The 25,726-nt window shown below is 62.3% G+C and overlaps 1 protein-coding gene across 1 annotated transcript in view; it reads left to right on the top strand.

Moving 5' to 3' along the window:
- Positions 1-2,789: 2,789 nt before the first annotated feature.
- Positions 2,790-25,726, top strand: part of WNT7B (Wnt family member 7B) — a 44,976-nt gene continuing 22,039 nt past the window's right edge. Inside the window, exons 1-2 of the mRNA XM_067008339.1 lie at positions 2,790-2,935; positions 24,876-25,102. Of these exons, the coding sequence (XP_066864440.1) occupies positions 2,853-2,935; positions 24,876-25,102 (310 nt within the window). The 5' untranslated portion in view covers positions 2,790-2,852. The remainder of the gene's footprint in view (positions 2,936-24,875; positions 25,103-25,726) is intronic.

Raw genomic sequence — 25,726 nt, 5'->3', positions numbered from 1 at the left:
TCCCCCCTCGCCCATCCTTCCTGAGGCTCCTCGATCCCCTCTGTAAATGGGACCGCAGCTCTGGCCATTCTGAACGGGATGGCGGCCAGCGTCTGAGTAGAGAGAACCCAGTGAGGGAGACCCAGCCCGTGTACCCATGCACCTGTGCCAGCCTCTCTGGGAGCTCATGAGACAGCGAACCAGAGCTCGCTGAGCCTCTCTGTCCTCTGCCCCATCAAGGAGCCCTGGAGGGGGGGACTCCTCCCCCCGGCGTAGCCCCCTAAAACATATATATATTCTCCCACTCCTAGGGGGAGAGAAGATGTGGCCTCCAAACGCCCCTGTGGAACTACAGCCAGGAAAGCCAGAGAGTCATCCTGAGACCTGCCAAAGGGAGGGAAGGGGAGGGGAGGGGAGGGGACTCAGCCCCTGTCACCACCACATTGGGGGTGCCCGTACTGGAGTGAAGGGGCCTGCTTTCTTTGCAAGCCATCTTGGCTACACAAGGTGGGAAGGAGGGGCAGCTGGGCCAGATGTGACGTAAGGGGTTAAATGACTTGGAAGCCCAGTGCATAAGGACAAGGCTTAGGGATCCATCCTCTCCCTCACTCCTCACTGGGTGGCTTTGGGTGAGCTCCTTAACTTCCCAGCCCACCTTCCCTCGTCTGAAAAATGGGGTAAGAGTAGCACCTCCTTCACTGGGTGCTGGGAAGGTTAGTCCTGAGGGCCTTTGATCTGGGGGTGGAGGGCGTCCCAATAAAGTCGACCTTTTCTTATTGGTAATGATATCACAGCCTCTGCGGCACCTGGGGACTCCTCCAGATAGGGTATTCCAGGGCCATGACGAATCCCAGGAGATGGGATTTTAGGATCATAAAAGTTCCAAGGAAATATCTTGAGATTGTATGTATTGGGGGACTATTCTGTGATCACAGCCCCCTCCCCCTGCCCATAACCCCATGATGATGAATGTTCAGGAGCAGCTTCCCTCACCCCCACCTCTACACGTGCAGCCACCATACACACATGCCCCTCAGCCCGGGTGCCAGTGCAGATGTGCAGCCTCTGGAGGAGCCCCTGGGCCGGCAGGAACAGAGAACTCAGCCCTTGAGACCCTCTTGCGGATTCGGGGCTTCAAGAGCACATGCACCTTGGATCGGGGCAGTTTCAAAACACATGGCTTTGAGGAGGCACAGTTCCTCACTTTGGAACTGAGCAGCCTCCAAGCTGCAGCCCTGGAGGAGGCCGAGCCGGGGCCGGGAGGAACCCTCTGGAGTCTGGGTACCCTCTGCCCACTGGAACTGGGGTCATGAAGCCCCAGGATGAGCCTTGCACCATGAGTGTCTCCTGCTCTTGGGGTTCAGGAGAGGCAGAAGGGCCCAGAGGGGTGAAGGTAGGGGAGGCGGCCCCCTCCTCCTGGATGCTGGGGACAAGTCTCCATGCCAGGTCTAGAAGCCAGGAAATCCACTCCCTCTGGGGCCACTGGCCATATTGCACAGACCTCTCCTGTCTTGTCACCTTCCCTTTTTAGCCGGCCTAAGCCGCCAAAGTTGAGCAGCTGGGGGGCGGCTGAGGCAGTGAGAAGTTCTGGCTTTGAGGTCAAGGAAAGGGTGGCCCGCTAGAGGCCTGACGGCGCCGGTAGACCTGGCTGCTGCGCACAGAGCGTGAGGGCCGGAGGGTGCGCGAGGGCCGGAGGGCATGCGAGCGCGCGGGTAAGCGCGGAGATACTCCTGCTTAAGGGATCTACACTGCATCTAGGGAGACATTCCTATGTAGCCTGGCTTGGCAGACAATAGGAAGTGGGACTCAAAACCTTGTGCTTTGGGCTTTAAAAGAATCACTGGAAGGAGGATAGTTCAGAAAAGTGTGTTCTTGTGGGTGTGCTCCGCCCCGCACCTATCCCAGCCAACCCCTCAGAGGAGAGTAGAAGAAGTGAGGTGGGGGAAGCCAGAGTTGGGGGCCTCTACGCACTTGTTGGGGGGTCTCCAACAAGTGCACAGCCTCTCCAAAGTGACTCAGAGGCAGGACCCTGCAGAGACGCCGCCGGCGCGCTGGTGCACTGCCGAGCCCTACCACGCTGGACCTGGTTGGCCATGGCAGTGAGTGCATGCGACCCACAGCCAGTCTCACCAAACCCAGGGGCGCACGCAGGCAGAGGCGCAGCGAACACAGTGCATTTGGGCGCACACACCTGCGCGCGCACAGACGCGCCCACTCTCCCGCAGTCACGCGCAGGCACACGCAGGCACGTGCACGCACACAGGAGCACACATCGCCGAGCACAACACCCAGGAGAAGCGCACGCCCCCGCGCGGTTATCCCGCGGTGCCTCCCCCCAGGTGCGCCCTCCAGAGCGGGCCAGAGCGGTGTGGCTGGCTGAAGTTGGTGGTTGGGGGGATTGTCCGAGCCAAGGCGGTTTGGGCAAGCGCTGGAGGCGGCTCCCGCCGCACGCTTCGGTCAGCCTCCCCTTTAAAAAACCCGCCCGCGGAGGAGGCGGATGTAGGGGTGGCCCGTCCAATGGCAGCCGCGCGCCTCAGGAGACTTGAAGACGTGAGCCAGAGCGAGCGACAGAGCTGGTTCCGACCGATCGACGGGCGGAGGGCCGGACGGCGGCCGAGGCGCACTCGCTGCCCACTGCCCGCTCGCCTCCCGGCACTCCAGCCCCAGCGCCCGCCGCAGCCCCAGCCCCCAGCGAGATGCGCGGCCCTGGAGGCGGGGCACGGGCGACCACTGCGCCGGGGCCCGCGCGCTCGGGTCCCTAGCGCCGCGTTCCGCCGCCCTGCCTTGGGAGGGCCGCGGAGACCCCGGCCCCAGCTGGCCCACGCGCTCTGCCCGCGGGGCCTGCGCAGCCCCGCCAGCAGCGCCGGCCCGTCATGCTCCTGCTGTCGCCGCGCAGCGCGCTCCTCTCCGTCTATTGCCCGCAGATCTTTCTCATCCTGTCCAGCGGCAGCTACCTGTGAGTGCCGCGGGTCACACGCGGGGTGGGCGGGTGGGCGCCCCCTCCCTGGGCTCCAGCCCTGGAACTGGGCGAGCAGGGAACGCGGCAGTGAGGTCCCTGGGCGGGGCGCCCGGTGCCCGGCGCGCGCGCGGGAGCGGGGGTACTATGGGTCTTCCAGCCGGCCTAAGCCGCCAAAGTTGAGCAGCTGGGGGGCGGCTGAGGCAGTGAGAAGTTCTGGCTTTGAGGTCAAGGAAAGGGTGGCCCGCTAGAGGCCTGACGGCGCCGGTAGACCTGGCTGCTGCGCACAGAGCGCGAGGGCCGGAGGGCGCGCGGGTGGCGCGGAGACACCCTGCGCCTCCCAGCCGAATCCTGGACCAACGGGATCCCCCTCCCTGTATAAACACACGCGGCCCGCACGGCCGTGCCACACTCGAGAGAGCCGGACGCACACATCCGCTCCCCCGCGTACACACTGGCACACACGTGCACGCCGCGTCCCACCAGACAGCACGCGAGCTGTCCTCCGAGGCTGCCGTGGTTTCGCGCGGCTTCCCGCCGCGCCGAGCGGCCCGACCCTCGCCGCGGCCGACTCCTCGTCCGGGGCGCGGGGGCCGCGCCGTGAGCGCGTGCGGCCGGCCAGGGCAGCGCGAGGAGCGTGGGGCGCGGGTGCGTCGGGCCGGGCAGCACCCGCCGGGCTCCGAGAAGCTCCCGGCAGGGCCCGTCCGGGCCCAGGGAGCCGAGGGGCGCGTCGGCGCAGCGGTGGCTTCGCCGGATTCCTAATGGGACGCATATGCTCTGGCCTCCGATTTAAAAAGACGTTTGATTTATGGAACCGCCGTTTGGGGGAATTTAAGCTGGATGCTACTGATTAAACCTCAGAGCCAGTTCTCCCCCCCTTCTCTCCTCCCCTCCCCCTCCCCCTCCTTTACACGCGGGCCACGTCCGGGGTCGCCTAACGCGGCCAGAGGGGGCAGCCGCTGCCTTCCCGCTCCCTGCGACACCCCCTCCCCCGCGCGGCCGCAGTCCTAATAAATCGCCGCGCCCCCGCCCCCTTTTAATAGAGACGCAGCCAATTTCTCCTCCAGCTCCTAGGAAATTACTATCCTACCAGTTTTCCTTCTATAAATAGTCGCGCATCTTGAAACAAAAGTTCGCAACCGCAGCCAGATGCTGCGAGGCCCGCGGTTTCCCGGGCTGTGGGACATAATTACAAGGTCCGGGCGCAGAGAGCGCTCCAGGCCCGGCGGGCAGCCCCGGCTGCGGAGGCATCGCCTGGAGTTGGGGTGAGGGGGGGCAGGCCGCCCAGGGCAGGGCTCGGAGCCGGGTGGGGAACGCCTGATCATCGGGGACTCAGGCTAGGAAAGTGCCAGGCCAGAAAGTCCTGCTGTGGCGTCCCTCCTGGGATCTGGATCGACTCAGGAGGTCTCGAAATCTCAAGCCTCTGGTTCTCAGAGGTTGGAGGTGGAGATCCAGAAGTCTCCCCCTCCCCAGAATCCCCAGCATGTCAATCTTAAGCCTTGCTAGGGAATCGGTAGCTACTCTGCTTAAGAAATCACTTTTGGAGCCAGCTGGCTGAGGTCTGGCGTTAACGGGGAGGTGTCCAGGGGTGGGAAACCAGGAGTCCTCCCCGGGTGGTTTGGAGTAAGAATCTGGGATGAGGAGGTGGGCTCGGGGCGCAGGAGCTGGTGAGAGTGGGATGCCAGGGCAGCAGCTGAGGGGCTCTGGGGCAGGTGGTGGCCAGTACACCTCCACAGACCCTAAGTTTTCCTTTGGGGGTTGGCACCCCAAATACAGGCCTGCCGTGACTACCATCTGTGCCCACAGAGGCTCTCTCCTCGAGTGTGCACTGCCAGCTTTGTTGGCAGAAATTCTCCTAAGGCAACAGCTTTCCCGAACGTTCCTGGACCAGTGCTGGGGTCTGGAGTGGGTGTGTGTGTGTGTGGGGGGGGGGAGGGCCGTAAGGCAGACTCTGCCCCCTGCCCTGCCTTCAGCAACCCCTGCCCCAGTGTCAGTCCAGCCTGACCTTCGGCCCCGGGGGGAAGAAAGCGCTGATGCCGGCCTTTCCTGAGCAGAAACTAACTCCAGCATTCCCGAGAGGGAGCAAGGGAGGCGCCGGCGTCTCTGGGGTTCCCCCCACTGTTGGTGGGCGTAGGGCTGACTAGGGTGAGGGTTAGGGATGTAAGATGCCACGGGTGGAAGCAGGTCCTCAGTGATGCAAATGACTGTGACTGTGGAGAGAAGACCTTGTGGACCGTCTATGAGCCGAGGCCTGAATGCAGGTGAGGCAGCCTCGCAAAGTGCTTCTGTCACAGTTGGGGGTCAGTGGTAAAGCCCATCTCCGTAGCCTTCTCAGAATGCTCCCAAAGGTTGGCCCTGGGCACCTGAGGATGTCAGGGGCAGGAGGGGGCCCTGGGCAGAGGCTTCTTTCTGCTCCAGAGAACTTTCCAGAAGGCATCCATTGCTGGGATCACAAACACTGGCGGACAATTGATCCTGCCCCTTTCATCTGGGCTGCTCTCCCGGCTCCGCATCCCGGGCTGTGGTCCGTGCACAGCGAATCCCAGATGCATGCCTGGGCCGCTGCCACTGATCTGGTCGGACGGGTGTGCTGGCCTGGAAGAGCCCCGAGCCCCTGCCGGACTCCGAGCTTGGCCCGGCTGGCCATCCGAGGCAGCTCCGGCCAGCGCCGCTCTCCACTGTGGTCAGAGCCGGCGCTCTCAGGGCCGGCGAGGGTCAACAAGGGCCTAAGGGAGGGCAGGTGGGGGCCTGCAGGCCGAGGGGAGGGGCTGAGGTGCCGGGTCTGGGGGCCAGGCTAAGGCCTCGTGCCAGGACAAGGCTGACCTACTGTCCTGGGCAGGTCCCTTCCGCTTTCGGCCTCCCTCTCCCAGATGTGGGGTTGGCTGCAGTGACCCCCCCAGGTCTTCCGGTACGAGTTTCTCATGGTGGCCGCCGCTCTGGGTAGCAGAGTGAGTCATGGTGACGGGGCGGTTACTCACCGACCACCTGGCCGTGGGGGTGAGGGCGCTGGCCACTGCCCTGCCAAGGCTGGGCCTCTTCCCGGCTCTGCCGCTGTGGCTTCGTTGGTGGTGCCGACCGCAGTTCCAGAAGCCCTGTGGACATGACCCTGGAAGGGGGCTGCTGAATCAGGCCCACTCCCATGGTATCGCAGCCTACGTGGGGGCAGAATAGGGCCACCGGCTCAGGCGGGGACAGGTTGCCCTGGGGAGGAGCTGCTCCTAGCCTAGGAGACTGTGCGTGTCCCGGTACGGGAGGAACTCTGCTGTGTGGCCTTGAGCAGGTCCATGGGCCTCTCTGGGCCTCAGTATGCTTGTCGTTGGTCACTTGGAAATGAAGATCCTTCCAGCACAGGCTCAGGTCAGGCCCATACGCCTCTGGGATTCAAAAGCACGTGTGGCTCTGTGGAGGGGTGTGCACACGGGTGAGCCAAGCTGGGGAACCTGACAAAATCTCAACCCCCAAGGGACCCCCCCCCGCCCAGCTCAAGATATACGAATAGAACTGCTCCGATCACAGAGAACTTCGAGACATCATTGACGTGTGAGTGAGGCCACTAGTTAAAGGGGGAAGTGGTGCATTTGGGACATGACTCCTTCGACCTTCTGTGTGTGGGGCGGGAGGGGAAGGTGGGTCCCCCCATGCTTCCTCCCAGGGCTGCGTTAGGCCCCGCAGCTACGTATTGCGGCCCGCAGGAGAAGGGCCCATTTTCTAACCGGGTTTCCCTTTGGTCCTTGTGAAGCCAAGGGGCCTGATGGTGAGGCAGACACCAGGTTCACATCACCGTTCCTCCTCTTACCGCCTGGGTGCGTCCCGTAACCTCAGCTGCGTCCTCCGTACAGTGGGGGCCATGGGAACAGTAACCTAGAGGGGGTGTGAGACTTCAACAAGCAAATGCTGAGATGAGCTCTGCTGGTTGCCTGGTATACAGTAAGTGCTCAGAAGACGGGGTCGTTCTCAGCTATTAGGAGCAGGGAGGCTGGCCACCTGTGACAGAGGGACGCCCTGTGTCGGTGCTTGTTCAGTAGAGAGAGATGAACTCTCTAGGGGATCTCGGAGGGCTTCCCGGAGGAGGTGACACTTAGACAGGGTTTTGAAGGATGGCTAGGAGTTGCCCAGAGTAAACAGGAGCACAACAGAGACTCTTAGAAGAAGGAACAATACTCACCGGTAAACACATCCACCCAGGGTTCCTCTCCACGGAGCCTCTTGGCATCTTGTTGAGGTGGGCAGACAAGAATGTCAGGGTCCAGGAGAGAGGCCCTTTCCTGAGGTCACCTCTGGGTAACAGCCCTCCCGGCTCTGGTCCAATAGCGAGAGGAGTCCTGGGATCTCTGGGGCCTCCGGGGTGGTACAGGCAGCTGTTGGAGGTGCCCTGGAGCGGGTAGGTCACCACGAAGGGGGGTGATTTTTGATTTTTGACGCCCTGACTGCACGTCGTTTCATTGGGCTTCTCTGGGGACACCATGGACACAGGTCTGGCAAGTTGCACTCCTTGCCTCTGCCCTCCCCACACACTCGTGTCCCCCGGAGCCTCATGCCAGCCTTGGGGAGCAGGGGGCCAGGGCTGCTCAGCCTGCGGGGAGCCCAGAACTGGGCTGGGGACCTGGACCAATGCCATGGTCCGACTGCCCTGGAAGGACCCTGTGGGTGGTGGCAGGCGAGGGGGTGAGGTGGGGTGGAGGTCTTGGGTGTCGGGGTGCGGGCCCTCTGTCAGCTCAGGATTTGGGGTACCCAGAACAGGCCCCTCCATGTGGCCTGTGGCCAGCCCCCTAACCTCCTGGGGCCTCGCTCCTCCTGGGGCTGATGGAGGGGCTTCAGCCGGCTCCCTGAGGCCTCCATGTTGCATGGTCCTGGGTCCAGCTCAGACACAGCTCACCTCCCCCCCCCGCCCCAACTCCCCCAGCAAGGGGACAGGAGGCCGGCGCCCTCCCTTGTCAGATGAAACCCCGGCCCAGGGCTCCCTGAGCCTGATGAAAGGGTCATTGTGTGGTGCGGGCCGCCGGCTGGCCAAGGACAAAACCACCATTTGTCCTCCTCCCCCTGGCTCAGGGCAGGGGCCTCCCCTCGGGCCAGCCGGCGGGGTGGGGGTGGGCACAGGTGCACTCCTCTTCCCTTTCTCCGTCCTCCTGGTCTCCATCACAGAGCGGCCCCGCTTGCCCAGGCCCCCTCCCGGTCCTGCTTCCCTCCCAGGGCATCCTTATCCTCTGGGCCAGCCCCTCTATTGGCAGGGAGGCAGTGAGCTCTCCAGCCCTGGAGGCATCCAAGCAGATGCAGGAGTGAGGGCTCGGGATGATGGGGAAAGGCCTTGCCTGGAAGGAAGCCAGAACTCCTGGTCCTCTGGGCAAGGCGGCCATGTGGTGTGGCTGGCCTGCTCCATGGGCGGGGACGCTGAGGCCCTGGGCAGGTCATCACACAGCCGCAGCAGCACACAGAGCAGGGCTTGGACCCCTGCCCACTGATGCCTCTCCCAGTTTCGGACCGGAGCAGGTGGCCCCTGAGGCACTGGGGGTGCCCGAAGGGCTCGATCTGAGGCTGTGAGTAGAAGACGCTAAAATTCTGCAGCCCCCAGGTAGACGCTGTGGCCGCAGACCCTAAAGCCTGCCGGCTGCCTGGAGCGGGACTGAGGGGGTACTGCACCGTGCCCAGCAAGCAGCTCCCTGGCATCAGCTGTGGTCTGGAAGAGCCCGAGTCAGCAGCCCCTGGCGGTCCCACCCCAGTGACACCCGTGGGCCTCCATCCCTTTCTGGAGCCACCACCCGCCCCCCATGGCCATCCCTGCTCCCGACCTTTCTCCACGTGCCTCCCAGGCCAGAGGTCTTCCTTGTGCTAGAAAGCCCTGGTGCCATGTCCAGCTGGAGCTATGAAGGAGCAGGCCCCTGGCAGGAGCCTTTGGAAGGGTTGGTGGGGGCTGGGTTCACCCTCCCCGTGGCATGTGGCAGTGCTGGCAGGGTGCCAAGGGCCAGGGTGTCGAGGGATCCGGAGCCGAGACTTAGGCCCTCGCTGTCCCAAAAGCTGCAAAACCCTTTCGCATAGGAATTCCAGAGCATACTACCTGTCCCCTGGGCCCCTGCCTGGGGACACGGGGCTTTGCATGCCGCGTCTGTGGGACCAGTTCTCCCCGGAAAGGCTTCCTCTCGTGGGGTGGATGTGTGCAGACATCTGGGGCCTGCTGTGAACCTGCTCCCTCCCAGGCTGCCTGCAAAGGGGAGCTGGGCAAGGGCCTCCCACTCGGGAGGGGCACCGAATAACCCTCTAGGTCATGTGCTCGACAGGGCTGAGCCCAGACTCGAGCCTGGATCTGCCTGACGCTTGGGTCTGTGCTGCCTCTCACGGCGTCTCCTGCTGATGCAGGTTTCCTGCCTTCAGCAAACTCCTCTGCCTTCTAATTCGCTGCCTGTCACCTCCCATGGGCGGAGAAACCAACTAACCCAGCCGGTTAGAACTGTCCGTTGACCAGGAGTCATGAGGCTCCGAGGGAGGACTTTCTCAAGCTCAGGGGCTGCCTCCACATTTGGATTTGGGGCCAGAGGGACAGCTTTCCTGGTAGGTGCAGGGGAGCCGAGAAGCCCTCAGATTCCTGTGCTGGGTCCCTCCCTGCCACGGGCCCTGACCTTTCTCCTCTGAGACCGGCTTGAGCAGAGAGGAGGTGGCCCCAGCTGGCCAGCTTGTGACCTCTGCCGGGTCAGCATGTGTATGGTGCCTTGTGCCATGGACTTGAGCCGACCTTGTGGGCAACCCTCCCCTCTTCTGGACCTCAGTTTCTTCACCCGGGTGATGGGCCTGTGTGCTCAGGGGCCCCCCTCTCCCCTCCTGCCCTCCCGCCCGTCCTCCCCAGCAGTCCGAGCTTGCTCTCCACACCAGCAGCACCCACTGCAGCCCCTGTGCCAGGGGAACGAGCCTGGCCATGTGTGCAGCTGTAGTTGGGAAGCCCCCTTCCTTCCCCACGATTATGCAAAGCCCTGTGGTACCCACGGCAGGAACACTAGTCCATGTGCAGTGAGGGTAGACCGGGGAAAACCGCTCACAGAAGGTGACCCCTGAACTGGGCCCTAAAGAATGTGCCGGAGAGAAGGAGGATGGCGTTGCTGGCGGGCGGGAGGACGGGGATGGTGGGGTGGGGGCTGGGGGGGAGGGGGAGGGGTGGCAGCTGGTTAGAGTGGGGTGGGTAGTCGAAGGTGGGGTGGGTAGTAGAAGGTGAGGTCGGAGTGCGGGCAGGGCAGCTGCCCCAGGCCTGGGGCGCTGCAGGACAGGGATCAGCAGCTTCATCCAGAGCTAAGGAAAAGCCCTGGGCTCAGGGTGGACGACAGGGGAGAGGGGAGGAGGCTGGTCCCTCCGGCCTCAGACGCAGGGGATGCTGAGGGGAGGGGGCAGATTTCCCCGGCAGCGGGATCTGCAGGGCTGATGGGAGGCCGAGTGTGGGAGGGGAGCCCTGTCAGCACCCCGGCTAGGAGAGGCCAGGCCTGCGGTTGTGGGATTGACCGCCGCCCCCTCCCCCAGCGCCCAGCACAGCATTGGGCTCTCAGTTGGTTCCCAGTAAACACATGTTGGATGGTCAGATGGCTGCTTGTGTGTCTGGGGCTCAGCGAGGCCCACTGACCTGGTCAGGGCCCCAGCCCAGTGGTGGCAGAGGCCTCCAGGTCCCAGGTGTGTTGGCACAGGTGGACCCGGGGTGGTCTGGGTGCCTGGATGAATGCCAGCCTCCCCAGAATCCCGTCTTTCCAGGGTGACTGGCTGGGAGTGCTGGGAATTTCCAGGTGCTGCTGTCCTGCCCCCTCCAGCAGCAGCCAGATCCATCACCTTGCTGTCCCCATCTTCCCGGGCCTGTCCTGTGTCCTCTGTGCCCCGTCTGCCTGGGTTGGGCCCTGCAGCAGGCTAAAGTGCCGGCTTGGTGGCCCCAATGGACCAAGCCCCTGGCAGTGCCCTGGCGGCGGCGTCACCCCTCATGGTGGCACTGCCCTGTCGGTGGAGCATGGTTGGTGTCCAGCATGCCCAGGTTCCCAGGCTGACCCTCCTGAGCCTCAGGTCCATGAGATAGGCTGGGGTGCCAGGCGCCGGGCCGTCGGGGTGCTCAAGGAGTGTGCACGGGCTGAGGGGGCGGGAGCCCAGGGCTGGCCGTGAGGCTGGTGCCGTGGCGCTCCGGGCAGGGAATCAGCAGCCTCGGGCTCTGGCCACTCACCCTGTCCCCGGTAGTTCGGAGCACACAGGGACTCTGGGTTCATCACCCAGGGCACGGGGGACCCTGGAGACACTGGCCTGGAAATGCCACATCGGGGCTGTGTGGTCAGGCAGGGCTGCACTCCAGGCCGCAGCTCCTTGAGCTGTGTAGGGAGTGGAATCTTCCCCCCGCCCCCCGGGCCCTTCTCCTTTATTTCCTTTTGCGCAGCTCCGGGAGTGAGGCAGGGTCCGAGCGCCCATGACTCCATGGCCCAGAGAAGTCCTCGATGTCTAGCTTCTGCCTGAGGGGTGGGCATCGGAGGGGAGCCTCTGGCTGACCCCCTGGACCGCATGCCTGTCTCCCATCCTGTCCCAGAGAGGAGTGGAGAGCAAGGGTTTGCAGTCAAGTTGAGTGTAACCCGGAGCCCACCCCGACCTTCCTTCTGCGGTGGGTCGGGACTCCTGGGGGGGGTTGGGGGGAGGGGGAAAAGGGGAGGAAGCGGGGGGGCGCAGGAGGATGGCAGGGCAGCCGAGGGATGCTGAGGAGGCAGACAGGGCCTGGGGGAGGAGCCAGAGGTGGGAAGAAAGGCTGCAGAGCCCTGTCCTCCTCTTGGCTCTGATACCGACTCCCTGCCAGGTGGCCGGGGACGAGGTTCCGCCCCTCTCCTTTAACCGGGGGCTGGCAGTGGAAGGCAAGGGTGGTGCTCAGGACCCTGGCCCCCCCCCTGGCTCAAGCCCTGGGGCCCCCTGAGCTCGGGGAGGTGTCCTAGCCCCAGGAGGCGCTCACCGATCGTTCAGGTCATCACAGCAGGCTGAAGGGTGTGTGTGGAGCAGGATCCTTCTGGGGAGGGTGGGCACCCATCCCCAGCGGCATCCAAGCTGAGGCACTTGGCTGGGGAGGCCCTGGTGGCCCAGGAATTCTTGGAGGGAGCAGCCCAGAGCAGTGGGCTGCTTAAAAAGAGAGGTGGGTGGGGCGGGCACTGTGCCGGGGGGTTCTGGCCCAGAGGGGGTCTCCGGCTTCGGTGAGGGCAGAGGCCAGGGCTGTGGAATGGGGGAGAGCCTGGAGGGGGCTGGGCTCGCTCACGCTCACACTAAGCTCTGAGGTGCCGAGTGGCCCAGGCAGGGTCCCACCCGCATCGGTTCCTGGGAGAGGGACCCTCCAGGATGCCTGCCTGAGGCTTCGTGCCGGGGCAGGGACTCAGCCCTGCGGTCTGCACAGAGGGGATGGCTCGCGGCCCACTGTCCACAGGGGCTTGGCCCCCAGACCCGCTGTTCAGTCCATGTCTGGGGTGGTCGGGAAGGCCGAAGTGCTGGCCAAGCCACTAGGCGCCGAGACTCCCAGCCTGGCCGTGGGCCAGTGGGGCCTGCCAGCTTCCTCCCACCTGTTCCGCCCGCCTGTCCACCCATCCGTCTGTCTGTCCTGAGGTTTCAGACTGGCATCCTGGTCATCCAGGCCCGCAGGCGCCCCCGCGTCCGACAGATCTGCGGAATCGGGGCCGAGGCCGAGGCCGAGGCCAGGGGTCTCTTCCCTGCTCGGGCCTCAGTTCACTGTGGGACCTCAGGTGCTCTGGCACCTCTGGGTGTTAGTATCCCCACCTGTACCTGAAGCGAGGCGAAAGGTCGGGGGTAAGGCCTAGGGAAGGTCTAGGGCACAGCAGAGGATGCAGGAAGTGTGGCCGTGGCCTGGCCAGGAGGGTATTGCTGAATCTCAGCCCCTAAAGGCCTCCTCAGGAGGCTGGCCTAGATGTAACCATGCTGGGCAGGAGGAAGGGAGAACAGAGGAGAGACCTGGGTGGGCTTCCTGGAGGAGGGGGTCCCAAGCTGGGCCTTGAATTCTGCCTGGCTGCTGGAGGGGGGCAGGGTGGCCCTGGCGGGGGAATTGATGGTCCAGTGTGGTCGGAACTCAGGAGTGTCATGATGGGCCTCAATGCCCAGCAGAGGTCTGGAAGTTTCTGAGGTCAGAGGTCAACGTCCTGAAGTTTAGGGTCACAATGACTAGGTGAGGTTGCGACTTCACAGATTTGGCAGATGGGGGCGTGGATGGTGGTGGCCGCAGCCCTGCCCAAGACCCCCTGCCTGCCACCCGCTTTCCCCTAGGCTGCCTGGTTTCTCACCAGGGTGGGGTCCCAGGATGCCAGGCCAGGAATGCCAGCTATGTGGGGAGGGCGGGCTGGCAGCCGCCCGCCGGGGGCGCGAGGGAGCAGGCGGGCGCTCTGCTCTCTTCCCCGGGGACGCTGCGGGCAGCGAGCTGAGCAGAGCAGTGGCCTGGAAAGATTGCAGCAGGCAGACCCGGGCGCAGGGAGCCAGCCCGCAGGAGGCCCTGCCCACGAGCATTGGACGGATGGGTAAACTGAGGCTCCCAGAGGCCAGTGAGAGTCAGTGGCTGAGCGGAATTCAAACACAGGACCCCAACCCAGAGAACCTTCTTTAGGACACAGCTGCAGGTACCAAGATCGCCACTTCAGCCCCTCACTCCGCAGATGGGAAACTGAGGCCAGGGCGGGCAGGGGGGCCAGCTGGGCCCCTTCCTGCCTCCAGGCCTCTCTCCAGGCTGCTTGGGACACCCTCCTCCCTGCCCAGCAGCACGGAGCTCCCTGCTGGGTGTCCTCTTGAAGGCTTAGTTTCCTCATCTGTAAAGGGGGCTGGCAAGGCCCACCCTGAAGAGACCCCATGGGGATGAAGTAGGACAGGGTGGGGGACACTGCTCAGGAAGGGTGGTCTTTTTGTTTTGTTGGATTTTTTTTTTTTTTCCACAAGGGTGTTGTTTTGTCTTGTCACCCCCATAGGTGCAGGCCCTGTGACTGGGCAGGTTAGGTGACAGGTCAGATGGTCAGGCAGGCTGCGATCACGCCTGCCCTCTGCACGTGCTCCACTGCCCTGCACCGCCTCCGGCCACGTCCCAGGGGGTTCAGGTACCTCCTGACCCAGTAGAGGGAGAAGCCATTTGCCAACAGAGGATTGATTGTGTCCGATTTTCAGATGAGAAAACTGAGTCTCAGAACAGCCTTGGAGTGGCCTTCCTGAGGTCTGGGGATGTCCCCAAGCCCCATGCTTCCCCCAAGCTGGCCTAGAACCCCGGCTGAGGAAGGAGATGAGCAGATTCAAGGCAGATCAGAGCAGGGGCAGGTGGCCTGCGTGCCACTGGGCCCTTGCACTGGCTGCACCAGCCTCCAGCCTTCTGTTCCATTCTATCCTGACCCGTCTGACAGGGGAAGGCTGTCAGGACCCTGTGGCGCCAGCTCTGGGACTGTGATGGCGGCCCAGGGGGTCTGCAGTGTGACCCCAGACTTGGAAGACGTTCTTGTCTCCATTTGACAAGCAGGAGTACTGAGGCCAGCATGCACCCCTGCCCTCCACTCTGCCCACGGGGCCCTGCTGGGCTCCAGAGCCGGTGAAGAGCCTCTTCCAGGCCATCTGTGGCTGTAAAGTTCTGGGCCAACTTCTGCCCACCTGAGGGAGAGGCTGGCAGGGACGCAGCCCTTGGGTGGGCGTGGGGGCCAGGTGCCGCCCTCCCAGGTATTTGCTGAGTTACTTCCTGGACAAGTGGACCCCGGCTAGCCTCCCTGGCTGATCGCAGATAATTAGAACATTCTTCAAATATTTTGCTGGAGGATGCCTGAGGAGGAAGAACTACAAAGCACCCGGGCCAGGAGCGTGGGCTGGAGGAGCCCTGGGCAGCTGGGCAGCCGGGGCCAGGCCAGGGATGGGGGCCTGGAGGGAGGCTGGGGTTCTGGCCACCTCAGCCCGCCTGTCCCCACCTCCCTGGGGGTGGAGGTGCTTACGTCCAAGGCCAGCTCGGAGCCTGGCTGGGTGCTGGGCAATGTTGGGGGTCCCCCAGCTGGCGGGTGGTGGCCAGACCCTGCCCCAAATGGCATCAGGAGAAGCCTGAGGGGGTCAAGCACAGAGTCCTGGCTCCTTGGGGGTCCGGCAGGTGGGAAGGCCTCTCAGAGGAGGGTCTCTGCGGCGGTGAGATCAGCAGGTCTGGGAAGAGGACCTGGAGGGTGAAGATGCAGAGGCAGAAAGCCGAGGGTTGGAGGGTAAGAGTGAGTGGTAGGGGCGTGCCTGGGGCCAGCCTCATGACTGACAGCACCCAGGGCCAATGAGAGGCAGCCCAGGGCCTGGCCGGGAGGCCTGGCTCAGGCCCTGAAGCCAGGTCTGCTGGTGCCTGGGCAGGGCTGGAGGGCAGACTGGGGGTGGGGTGGGCCTCCCCAGAGGGCAGAGAGAGCCGTGGGCTGCCGGCGGAAGCCCTCTCTCATCACTGCTCACCTTCCCAAAGGTGGTACAAGCTTCCTCCCCAGGAGGACAGCGGGATGTCCCCCAGCGACCCCCTCCTGGCTCCCGGGGCTCCGGGAGGGGTCTGGGGTATTGAGGCCCGGTGGGCTCGGTCATGAGGTCTGGGTTCCGGGAAGTACTTAGATCCTATCTATCCCATGGAGTGCTGCCCCAGTCCTGGCCTCGGAAACATGCCCAGGATTCTGTGGTTGGTTGGGGGCAGGGGCTGCTCCAACCCAGAGCCCTGGGGAAGGGTGGGCTGCATTAGAGCTGGTGTTCTGTCCAGTGAGAGGGTGCTGAGTGGGAGGGAGCTGGGGGTCCATGCTGCGGTAGGCCGTTCACCCTCTGCGGGGGCATCTCTATCCTGGGCTGTGGTTTGTGGGGTCGCTTGTAGGGGAATTTGTAGGAGAAACGATGCGGAAGTGGAGGTGCCTGGCTCCTGCGGCCACATCCGTGGCCATCGTTTGAAGGCCCCGTGGACAGATCAGATGGCGTGAGGCTTCCTCTGGGCCCGAGAGGCTGTTCTGTCACATGGACCCAGGCTGGCAATGACGCCGCTTCTCTCTGGCTCTTTAAGTAGGAAGACAGACAGAAGCCAGCGGATCAGTGCCCTGTCGAGGGCACTTGGAGGTGGCTTCACCCCCACAATCCTGGCACGCTGCCCACATCCTGGGACTCGAAGTGCTGGGCCCTCCTCCGGAGGCTGACATCTTCTCAACAATGTGTAAAGTGGGAATAAAATCTGCTCTTTATCGACCTGTAACCGTCAAAGAGAAAGTGGGGTGCACCTGGGTCCCCCGCCCCGCTGAGAACGTGCCAGCCGCAGCGTCCTGCCCTCCGTGCGAGTGGGGTCGTTGTCCCTGGGAGGCCCCGGCGCTGTGTGCGAGCTGTCCTCACGAGTGCCACTGGCTGATGCGTCCGTGCGTCACCCATTCGGCAGCTCCACGTGACCACTGAGGCCCAGCTGGGCCTGGCGCGGGCCAGGCAGGCCGCACGGCGGGGAATGAGATGGGCCACCACCCTGGAGCAGGACGCGGCCTGCGTGGGGGGGGGGCCTGGCACAGGTTCGGGGGCCTCCTTCAGCAGCCCCCCTGGGAGGTTCCCCCCAGTGAGGCTGGGCCCCAGTGCAGCCTCCTGCCCCCAGGGACCGACGGGGGAGGATGGTTCTCCAGGTGGACAGGTGACCCCTCCAACTGTCTTTGAGGGTCAGGGAGGGGGTGAGGAGACACTGACCGGTCTGGGGCCAGGATGTATGGGTCCTGGTCCTGGCTTCCTCCCTCCCTCCCTCCCTGAGCTACTCGGCAGGCGGCTGGACCTTCTGGACCTTTCAGTCCTTATTCTGAGGAATAATAATAATTATTATCACAATATTTGCCCCCCGTCCCGCCACTGAGGGGACCCCTGAGCCCAGAGTCCAGCACACAGTAGGTGCTCACGCCACCTTGAGGCCAACAGCATGAGGGGTTTAGGTTAGACTCCTAGCTGCCGGGGCAGGTTTAGAGGGCGTTAGCTCCTGAACGAAGCAGGGGTGTCCTACACAGAGACAGGGAAGGACAGGATGGCTCTAGTCCCGAGCATCGGTGAGACACTGGCTCCCCCACTTGACCTCTCTTGGGTCCTCGGGGTCCCTGCTGTTGTTTCCCAAGGAAGAGCCCTAAGGCTGGGCCGTGGCAGGACTGGGGCTTGGCCTAGACAGGGGTCTTAGCTGGGCAGCACTGGGAGGAGGCTGCCCGTCAGGATATGGCCCCACTGGTGGGCCCAGCTCCTCTGGGCAGAGGACAGCTAGCAGGCGGGCAGCTCTGACCCCTGGCCCCGAATGCTGCCCGGGGGCAGGCTAAGAGCAGGAGGGCACCGCCTGGTACAGTCCCACGGTCCTCAGGGTCTCCCGTGCCCACGCTTCTTATTGCCCCGGGAACTGCTGAGGCAGCCTGCCTCTCTATTCAGGGTTCCCAGAGGATCAGGGACCAGTGGGGACAGGCTGGCAACATCTGTGGACAGAGTCCAGGCGGAGGCAGAGGGCAGCAGGCAGGCAGGGGGCAGCCCTCAGCAGAGCCAGGCTGGGGATGCCCTTTGATCCCCGGGCCTCTGAGCCTGGGTTTGGGCTGTGCTCTGGCCTAACCCAGCTCTGCCTGCAGGGGGCGGGGGCCCAGCCCCAGCAGCCCCCAGGAGCATGTGCTGCAGGAGGGGTTAGCGCTCCTCAAGGCCGGGCACGCAAAGCATATCCAGGAATGATTTTTTTTTTTTTTTGGCGGTACGCGGGCCTCTCACTGTTGCGGCCTCTCCCGTTGCGGAGCACAGGCTCCGGACGCGCAGGCTCAGCGGCCACGGCTCACGGGCGCAGCCGCCCCGCGGCACGTGGGATCCTCCCAGACCGGGGCACGAACCCGCGTCCCCTGCATCGGCAGGCGGACTCTCGACCGCTGCGCCACCAGCGAAGCCCCAGGAATGATTTTTAATGTTCACATTTTATTTCTTAATTGTGCTTTCTTTATTTTGGTAAAAAAACTTGGAGTTTGTGCTCTTGCCTTGTTCTGCTAGCCCTGTAAACTTCCGTATGGCAACAGTTTACTTTTTTGTCGAGGTATAACTTACACGAAGTGCAGAAATCTCTAGTGGGCATTTTGATGCCTTTTCCCCTACATGGGCGCCTGTGTAACCCCTGCCCAGCTCGAGAGAGACAGAACATTCGCGCCCCCAGCAGAGCAGGCTCCCCCCGGCCCCTCCCCATCAGCGCCTCCCACCTCAGGGTGACTCTCTTCTGACTTCTGCCTGGCCTGGGGCTTCTTACACGTGGTAGCATCGGCATTCTCCCGTCTTTCACTCCACGTGCTGTCTGGGGGAGTCATCCGTGTAAGCGGTTTGCATCTGGCTGGGCGAAGGTACTGCAGCTTATCTGTCCTTCTCCCGGTGATGGACACCCGGGTTGCTGTTCCCAGTCTGAACTGGAGACCCGTGTTCATGTCCTTTGGCAGATGTAAGTGCTTCCTTTTCTTGGGTGTATAGACCCTAGTGTGAAATTGCTGGGTCAGAGGGAAGAGCTGGTCCAGGAATGAACCCCTTGGTGGCTGATAGGAGCACCCACTGGCTTCAGAGTTGCCGGTTTAAGCATAGGTCCCCCTGAGAGAAACAGCCCCCCCACAAGGGAGCTGGATGCTGGGGGCTCAATGAATGAGGGCCAGTAATGGGGCTCCAGTCTCAGGCTGTGAGGGTTAGTTAATAATGGCCAGGGCTTCCCTGGTGGCGCAGTGGTTGAGAGTCCACCTGCCGATGCAGGGGACGCGGGTTCGTGCCCCGGTCCGGGAGGATCCCACGTGCCGTGGAGCGGCTGGGCCCGTGAGCCGTGGCCGCTGAGCCTGCACGTCCGGAGCCTGTGCTCCGCGACGGGAGAGGCCGCAACGGTGAGAGGCCCGCGTCCCACAAAAAAAAAAAAAATAATAATAATAATGGCCAACGTCTATGACCTCTCACCACAGGCCAGCTACGAAGTGCCATGTACTTCGACTCAAGTACCCCTCCCGGCAGCTCGGTGATGTATCACGGTTATTATTACTCCCACTTTACAGATGTGGAAACTGAGGCACAGAGAGGCCAAGAAACTTGCCTGAGGTCTCAGAGCTAGGAAAAGGCAGAGCCAGGGTTCCAAACAAGCTGGCCCGCACCAGCGTTCATGTTCCTAACCCCTCCCCACAGAGCTGCCAGGTGGGCATCCTGGTACCCAGCTAATGATACGGCAAAGGCCCCCACCCGCCCTTGACCACTGCTCTGTCCATCTGTCACCTGGCAGTGGTCACCTGCCCCCCAGCCCCACTGGAACCCCCTCGTCCTTGGGGCAGCCCCGTCCACTTGGACCGCTCTGGCAGAAGAAAGATCTACTTATTGTTTAGTGGCAGCCCCCTCCTTGCACAATGCCGGGCTCCACCCCAGCACCCAATGGTCTGAGATCAGAGAGCCCTGCCCACAGCCCCCGGGGATGGGGACGAGGTGGAGACTTCTTGTCGGCGGGGCCTGAAACCCTCCTCCTCTGAGCTCCCTTCAGGAGACTGGCCCAGGCCAGGAGTGAGGAAAGTTCCAGACTTTCAGCTTTGCCCACTCCCCCTGGCATCTTGCCTGTGTCCCGAGGCCCCTCCCTGAATAACGCGGGGAGATGAGCCCAGAGCAGAATTTTCCATGGAAAAAGTCAGCAACTGAAACACGAGCGGCCCGCCCGGCTTCTCTGTGCTCAGGGCCCTGCCAGCCTCTCCTGGGGCACCTGGGTGGGCAGCTGAGGGCGGGCAGCCTCCCAGAGGGTGAGAGCCGGGCCCACCCGGCGGGGCACCTTGCTGAGAGTGCCCACAGCATGTCCTCACCCCAAACTGCAGTTACCCCAGAATTCTGCCCGCGCCCGCCTTCCTGTCTCCTGCAGGGCATCAGTCCTGTAGCGACCGTGTACCTTTACCCCTTTCCCACTCTGACGGTTTCCTGACGCGCCGCTCACACCTGCAGCCCCCTCCCCTCCGGGTGGAAGGAACGGTGCGGGCAGGTCTTCAGGTGTAGTGAGGCCAGGTCCTGGGGCGAGGCGGGCCAGGCCTGTTCAGGGAGGCCAGCGGTCAGACTGTGGGAGAGGGGGTGGATGGGGCACCGGACCGGTTGCCAGAGCTCAACCACTGGCACCGGCAGCTGTCCAGAAACCTGCACGAATTAACGAGTGACTTGGAGGATTTTAAACGCGGGGAGGACGTCAGCTGTGTTTTGAGAACGAAGAGCGGGTGTGGTTTCCCACTCCAGGTCGTCTTCTATATGATGGTCCTACTGTGTGCTGTGCTGTGAGCCACCGTGCCGTCTCCACCTGAGTTCTGGAAGCAGAGACCTGGCTGTGTGGCCTTGGGCAGGCCCCTTAGCCTCTCTGGGCGCCAGTCCGCACTCCTGTAACATGGGGATGGCAAGGCTCATCTTGCAAAGAGAGGATTGAGACACAGCGGAGGCCTGTGTTACCCAAGGAGGGCGCCCAGAATGGGAATATTTAGTATCCTTAGGGGAAAAAAATCTCCACATTCTAAGGGAGACAATGTTGAAATCATTTCTGAATTACCAACCATATCTGGCTATTTTTGCTCCTGGTGTACAGGGCGACTGTCTGAAGCTTTTGTTTTGCCTCTAATCCACACACTGACATCTGGAGGTTGGCTGGGGGCTCCCATCCCCCTGCTGCATCAGCCCCAGTCTCCTGGGAGAAGCATACAGGGTACCAGCCGGGCAAGGCCCCTCTGGTCCCCTTCCACAGATCCCACCTATGGCCGGCCGTGTGGAAGTCCTGTGTACGGAGAGCACTTTTTAAAAATTAACTAATTAATTTTATTTTTGGCTGCGTTGGGTCTTTGTTGCTTCGCTCGGGCTTCTTCTAGTTGCGGCGAGCCGGGGCTGCTCTTGGTTGCGGTGCGCGGGCTTCTCGTTGCTGTGGCTTCTCTTGTTGCGGAGCACGGGCTCTAGGCGCTCGGGCTCCAGTAGCTGTGGCGCACGGGCTTAGTTGCTCCGCGGCATGTGGGATCTTCCCGGACTAGGGCTCGAACCCGTGTCCCCTGCATCGGCAGGAGGATTCGTAACCACTGCGCCACCCGGGAAGCCCAGAGGGCATTTTTAAAAATTGTGTTCAAAGTTCATTGAACATAAAATTTGCCACTTCACTTTCACCGTGTTAAAGTGTACAATCCCGTGGCATTTCATACATCCACAATGTTGTGTGACCGTCACCTCTATCTAGTTCCGTAACTTTTCCATCACCCCAGGTGGAAATTCCACACCTGGGAAGCAGGGACTTCTCATTGCCCCTCCCCCAGCCCCTGGCCTACCCTGCTTCTGTCTCTGTGGATCTACCTTTGCTGGACATTTCCTAGAAAAGGAATCATACAATATGTGGCCTTTTGTGTCTGGCTTCTTTCACTGAGTATAACGTCTTTGAGGTTCATCCATGTAGCATGTGTCTGTACTCCATTCCTTTTTTATGGCCAAACAATATTCCATTGTCTGGGTAGACCACATTCTGTTTACCCATTCATCCAGTGATGGACATTTGGGTTATTTCCTCCTTTTGGCTATCGTGACTAGCGCTGCTATGAACATTTGCGTACAGGTTTGTTTGTTTGTTTGTTTGTTTGTTTGTTTCAGGTTTTTGTTTGAGCGCCTGCCTTCATTCTTTTGAACATACACCTAGGAGTGGAATTGCTGGGTTCTGTGGTCATTCCTTTTTGAGGAACTTCCCAGCTGCTGTCTACAGCGGCTGCACCATTTTACATTCTCTCCGGCAATGCAGAAGGGTCCCAGTTTTCCCGCATCCTCGCCAATGCGTGCTATTTTCTGTTGTTTTGAGCAGAGCCATCTTGGTGGGTGTGAGGTATTTCCTCTCTGTGGTTCTGATTTGCATTACCCTAATGATGATGGATGTTTAGAATCTTTTCCCGTGCTTGTTGGCCATTTGTCTCTCCTTGGAGAAAGGTTTAAGTCCTTCACTCATTTTTTTTTTTTTTTTTTGCAGTACGCGGGCCTCTCACTGCTGTGGCCTCTCCCGTCGCGGAGCACAGGCTCCGGACGCGCAGGCTCAGCGGCCATGGCTCACGGGCCCAGCCACCCCGCGGTACGTGGGATCCTCCCGGACCGGGGCACGAACCCGCGTCCCCTGCATTGGCAGGCGGACTCTCAACCACTGCGCCACCAGGGAAGCCCCCCTTCACCCATTTTTTACATGTGGTTGTCTTCTTGTTATTGACTTGCAGGGGCTCTTTCTGACATAATCCCTGAGTATCCTTTCATTCGTTCATTCATTCATCCACACTCCACACTCATGGTCGGCTACATGGGGCAGTCCCCGAGGCTCCAGGGCCAGACCTGGCACTGCTCTCCACGTGTTGGCGGGCTGGTGGGGGAGCCAGGGGTGGAAACAACGACCATGAGACCAGGGGTGAGGTTGGTACTCAAGGGACAAGTGTCCACAATGCATGTCCTTGGTGCCCGGGGAGGAGGGGTTTGAGCCCAGTGGGGCTTTGCGCTCGGGCCTGGAAGGGCAGGAGAGTTTGAGAGGCAGAGGAAAGGGAGGGAGAGCAGCGTGCCAGGCAGAGGGCCGTGCCCAAGCAGGGGTGGCACGGTCGTCAGAGGCCAGATCCTAGGAGGCCTCCGATTCTGATCAAAGGAACCCAGGGGGCTGTAGGTGGGCTCTCAGGGACACCATCAGGGTGGGGTGGGGGGAGGTAGGTGCTCGGGGTGGCCTGCCTGGAGGAGGGAGACCAGGGCTGCAGTGATCTGTTTCTGCCCCCAGGCGCATCCAGTTAGACCCCGTTTGTCTGAACTTCTGCCCCCAGGAGCAGGGGTTCTTACCCTGGGCAGCAGGGCCGTGGCGGCCCAGAGCCTGCTGGAGGAATCTGGGGATGGGGAATGTGCTTTGAGCATCCAGGCTCCGACCCGACCCAAGGCCTGGAGGCTGGTGCCCGGCAGGGTTCCCGTCCATCTCATTTCCCCGGGTTGGTTTTCTGGGCATCTACAATTACTTTGGGCTGAATTCCCCAGATTCCAGCCCGCTCCCCGCCCCGCCTGCCCAGATGCTCTTCCTCCACGCCAGCCTCAGGCGTTTCTGCCCACCGTGCCCGTGGGAGACCCAGGGGGGTCTTGGCCAGATTAGTGGGTGGGGCTGGCGGGCCACGGGGATTGAGTGTCGCTGGGCCGGCCTGGTCGCAGCACGTGCTGTGGGCTCAGGCCACACGGGGACTTTCCCAGCTGGCTGTGGGGGCTCGGCTGCCCTGGAAAAACATTGACTCGTTTCTCTCAAGAAAGGGGCTGACAGGCTGTGGGTAGAAGGAGGGAACTCGCCGTGCTAGGAGGCCAGGGCCTGCGCAGAGGCTTTGGGGAGCCCCTCGTGGCCTCCCCGCTCCCACCTTTTGCCCCCCGGTCTGTTGTTTGGAAGCCAGACTCTGTCTTGACACCCAGCTGTTGCTGTGGGTCTGCGGAACCCAGCCCGCCTCCTTTCGGCTTGCTGTCCCTTCCCTGGGTGCTTAAAACCAGACAGTTGATGCAGCTTCTGTGGGAAGCAGCCTGCCGGTTCCTCAGAAAGCAAAACCAACTACCTCGTGACCCAGCAATTCCACTCCTAGGTACATGCCCCAAAGAATGGAAAATAGGGACTCAAAGAAAACTTGTGTGCACGTGTTCAGAGCAGCGTTATTCACAACAGCCAAAAGGTGGAAACAACCCAAATGTCCATCAGTGAGGAAGGGATAAACAGAACGTGATCTTGCCATGCAATGGAATATTACTTGGCCATGAAAAAGAAGGAAGCTCGTGATTCATTGAGGATGAACTTTGAGGAGGTTATACTAAGTGAAAGAAGCCGGGCACAAAAGGTCACATGGATGATTCCATCCGTATGAAATGTCCAGAGCCAGCAAATCCACAGGCGTGGAAAGCAGATGAGTGGCTGCCAGGGGCCAGGGGAGTGACTGCTAAGGGGTAGGGGGTTGCCTTCTGGGGTGGTGGCAGTGCCTTGGAACTGGATAGAGGTGGTGGTTGACCAACATTGGGAATGCACTCGATGCCACAGAACTTTAAAACGGTGAACTCTCTGCAATGTGAATTTCACCTCCTTAAACAAATAAACAATCACACCCAGCCGAGCAAGTGCCCCCAGTTCCTGCAGGGTGCTGGGAGATTAATTACAAGGCGCCCTCGGGGGACCACTCTGAGGATACAATGTTGCAATAAAGCACCCTGCCGAGTCCCGCACACAGTAGGTGCTCAACTCACATCACCTCCTGTTTCCTCCTCTGAGCCCACCCAGCCTTCCAGAAACAATAACAACAGTCATCCCCACGCGTGCGGCCTTTCTCCCCTCGGAGAGGGGGAGAAAGGTGTTTTATAGCCCACGTCATGGGTGTGAAGACTGGGTCTCAGAGAGGCAGAGTGTCTCCCCAAGGCCACACACGGGCCGTGGCTGCAGTCGGGACCTGGTGGGCTTGGCTCCCGGCCTGCCCGGCCTACTCAGCAGCCTGCCTGGTCCAGGCACCCTGGGGTGGAGGGAGCCGGGGGTCTACAAGTGACGGGAAAGCCTTTTTTCGGTTGTCCGGGAGTTGGGGTTGGGGTCTGCTGCTTGGGGGCAGCTGTGGACAGTCCCAAGTTGGCGGCTGTCAAATCCGCGGAGGGTCTGTGTGTCTGATTCTGAGGCACGGAGGGGCGTGGCTCTCGTATTCCGCGGGACTGTTGATCCGCGGAACTTGTGATCCTGTGGTTCCCGCGATCCCGCTCCTGCAGGTTCGAGGCTGAGCGGGCACGGGTGTGCGTGCCTTTTCAAGCTGGAAGCCTGTGTGCAGGTCAGTGGCACGTGGCCCCTGAGGGCAGGGCTCTGTGTGCTTCGTCCCCTGGCGGGCAGAGCTTGGCGCGAGGTGGGCTCCTGGGACACGCCCGCTGGTCGAGGGACTGAGTGGGGGGAGCTGCAGGCGCGGGGTGGCGGGAGCCTGCCAGGGTGTCTCACGTCCTCGGCGTCCTCTCCCCCCTGCAGGGCGCTGTCATCCGTCGTGGCCCTGGGAGCCAACATCATCTGCAACAAGATCCCTGGCTTGGCCCCGCGGCAGCGCGCCATCTGCCAGAGCCGGCCCGATGCCATCATCGTGATTGGGGAGGGGGCGCAGATGGGCATCAACGAGTGCCAATACCAGTTCCGCTTCGGACGCTGGAACTGCTCCGCCCTCGGCGAGAAGACTGTCTTCGGGCAAGAGCTCCGAGTAGGTAAGGGCACCTCTGGGCTCGCGGGGACCCCGCCTTCGGGGCTTTGGGTGCCTGGGGGCCAGGCCACCCGCCCACCCACTGCAGGCCAGGCCAGGCGGCCCACGCTCGCTTCTCTACACCCGCTGGCTGATTTCTTTGCTGTAACAGCGCTTCTCTGGGTCTGGCCTGCTGGAGGCCCAGGACACCAGGGGGACCCGGACCCGGACCTGGCCTGGCCCTCTGGGACACTGCCGCGTCTGGAACGAGGGAGGTGTCGACAGGAGCCCGCCGTGTGAATGGACGAGGGCCCTTGCTCTGGCTTGTCAGGCTGGGGGACACCGTCCCGTGTGGCCGTGAGCGGGCAGGCCGGTGGCGCGGCGGTTAGAGGCACGCCGTGCTGATGCGTAGCAGCTGGGTGGCCCTAGGCACGAGGCTTTGTCTCTCCATGTCTCTGCGTCTGTGTCTGGAAATGGAGTAACAGTAGTGGTTCCTGCAGGGGGTGGTCGGGGGGCTTGATGCAAAAGGTGCCCGGCCCACGGGAAGCGCTGTATGATTGTAGCTGAGATTCCGAGAGTGGAAGGGACTCTGGCCAGAGGGAACAGCAGGGCGCAGCCGTGTGACAGGTGGGGGCGGCGAAGAGTCCGG

The sequence above is a fragment of the Kogia breviceps genome, chromosome 12 (assembly GCF_026419965.1).
Source record: "Kogia breviceps isolate mKogBre1 chromosome 12, mKogBre1 haplotype 1, whole genome shotgun sequence".
Classification (NCBI taxonomy): Eukaryota; Metazoa; Chordata; class Mammalia; order Artiodactyla; family Physeteridae; genus Kogia; species Kogia breviceps.
The sequence above is the reverse complement of the archived record's forward strand: the minus strand, read 5'-3'. Positions and strand labels throughout refer to the sequence as shown.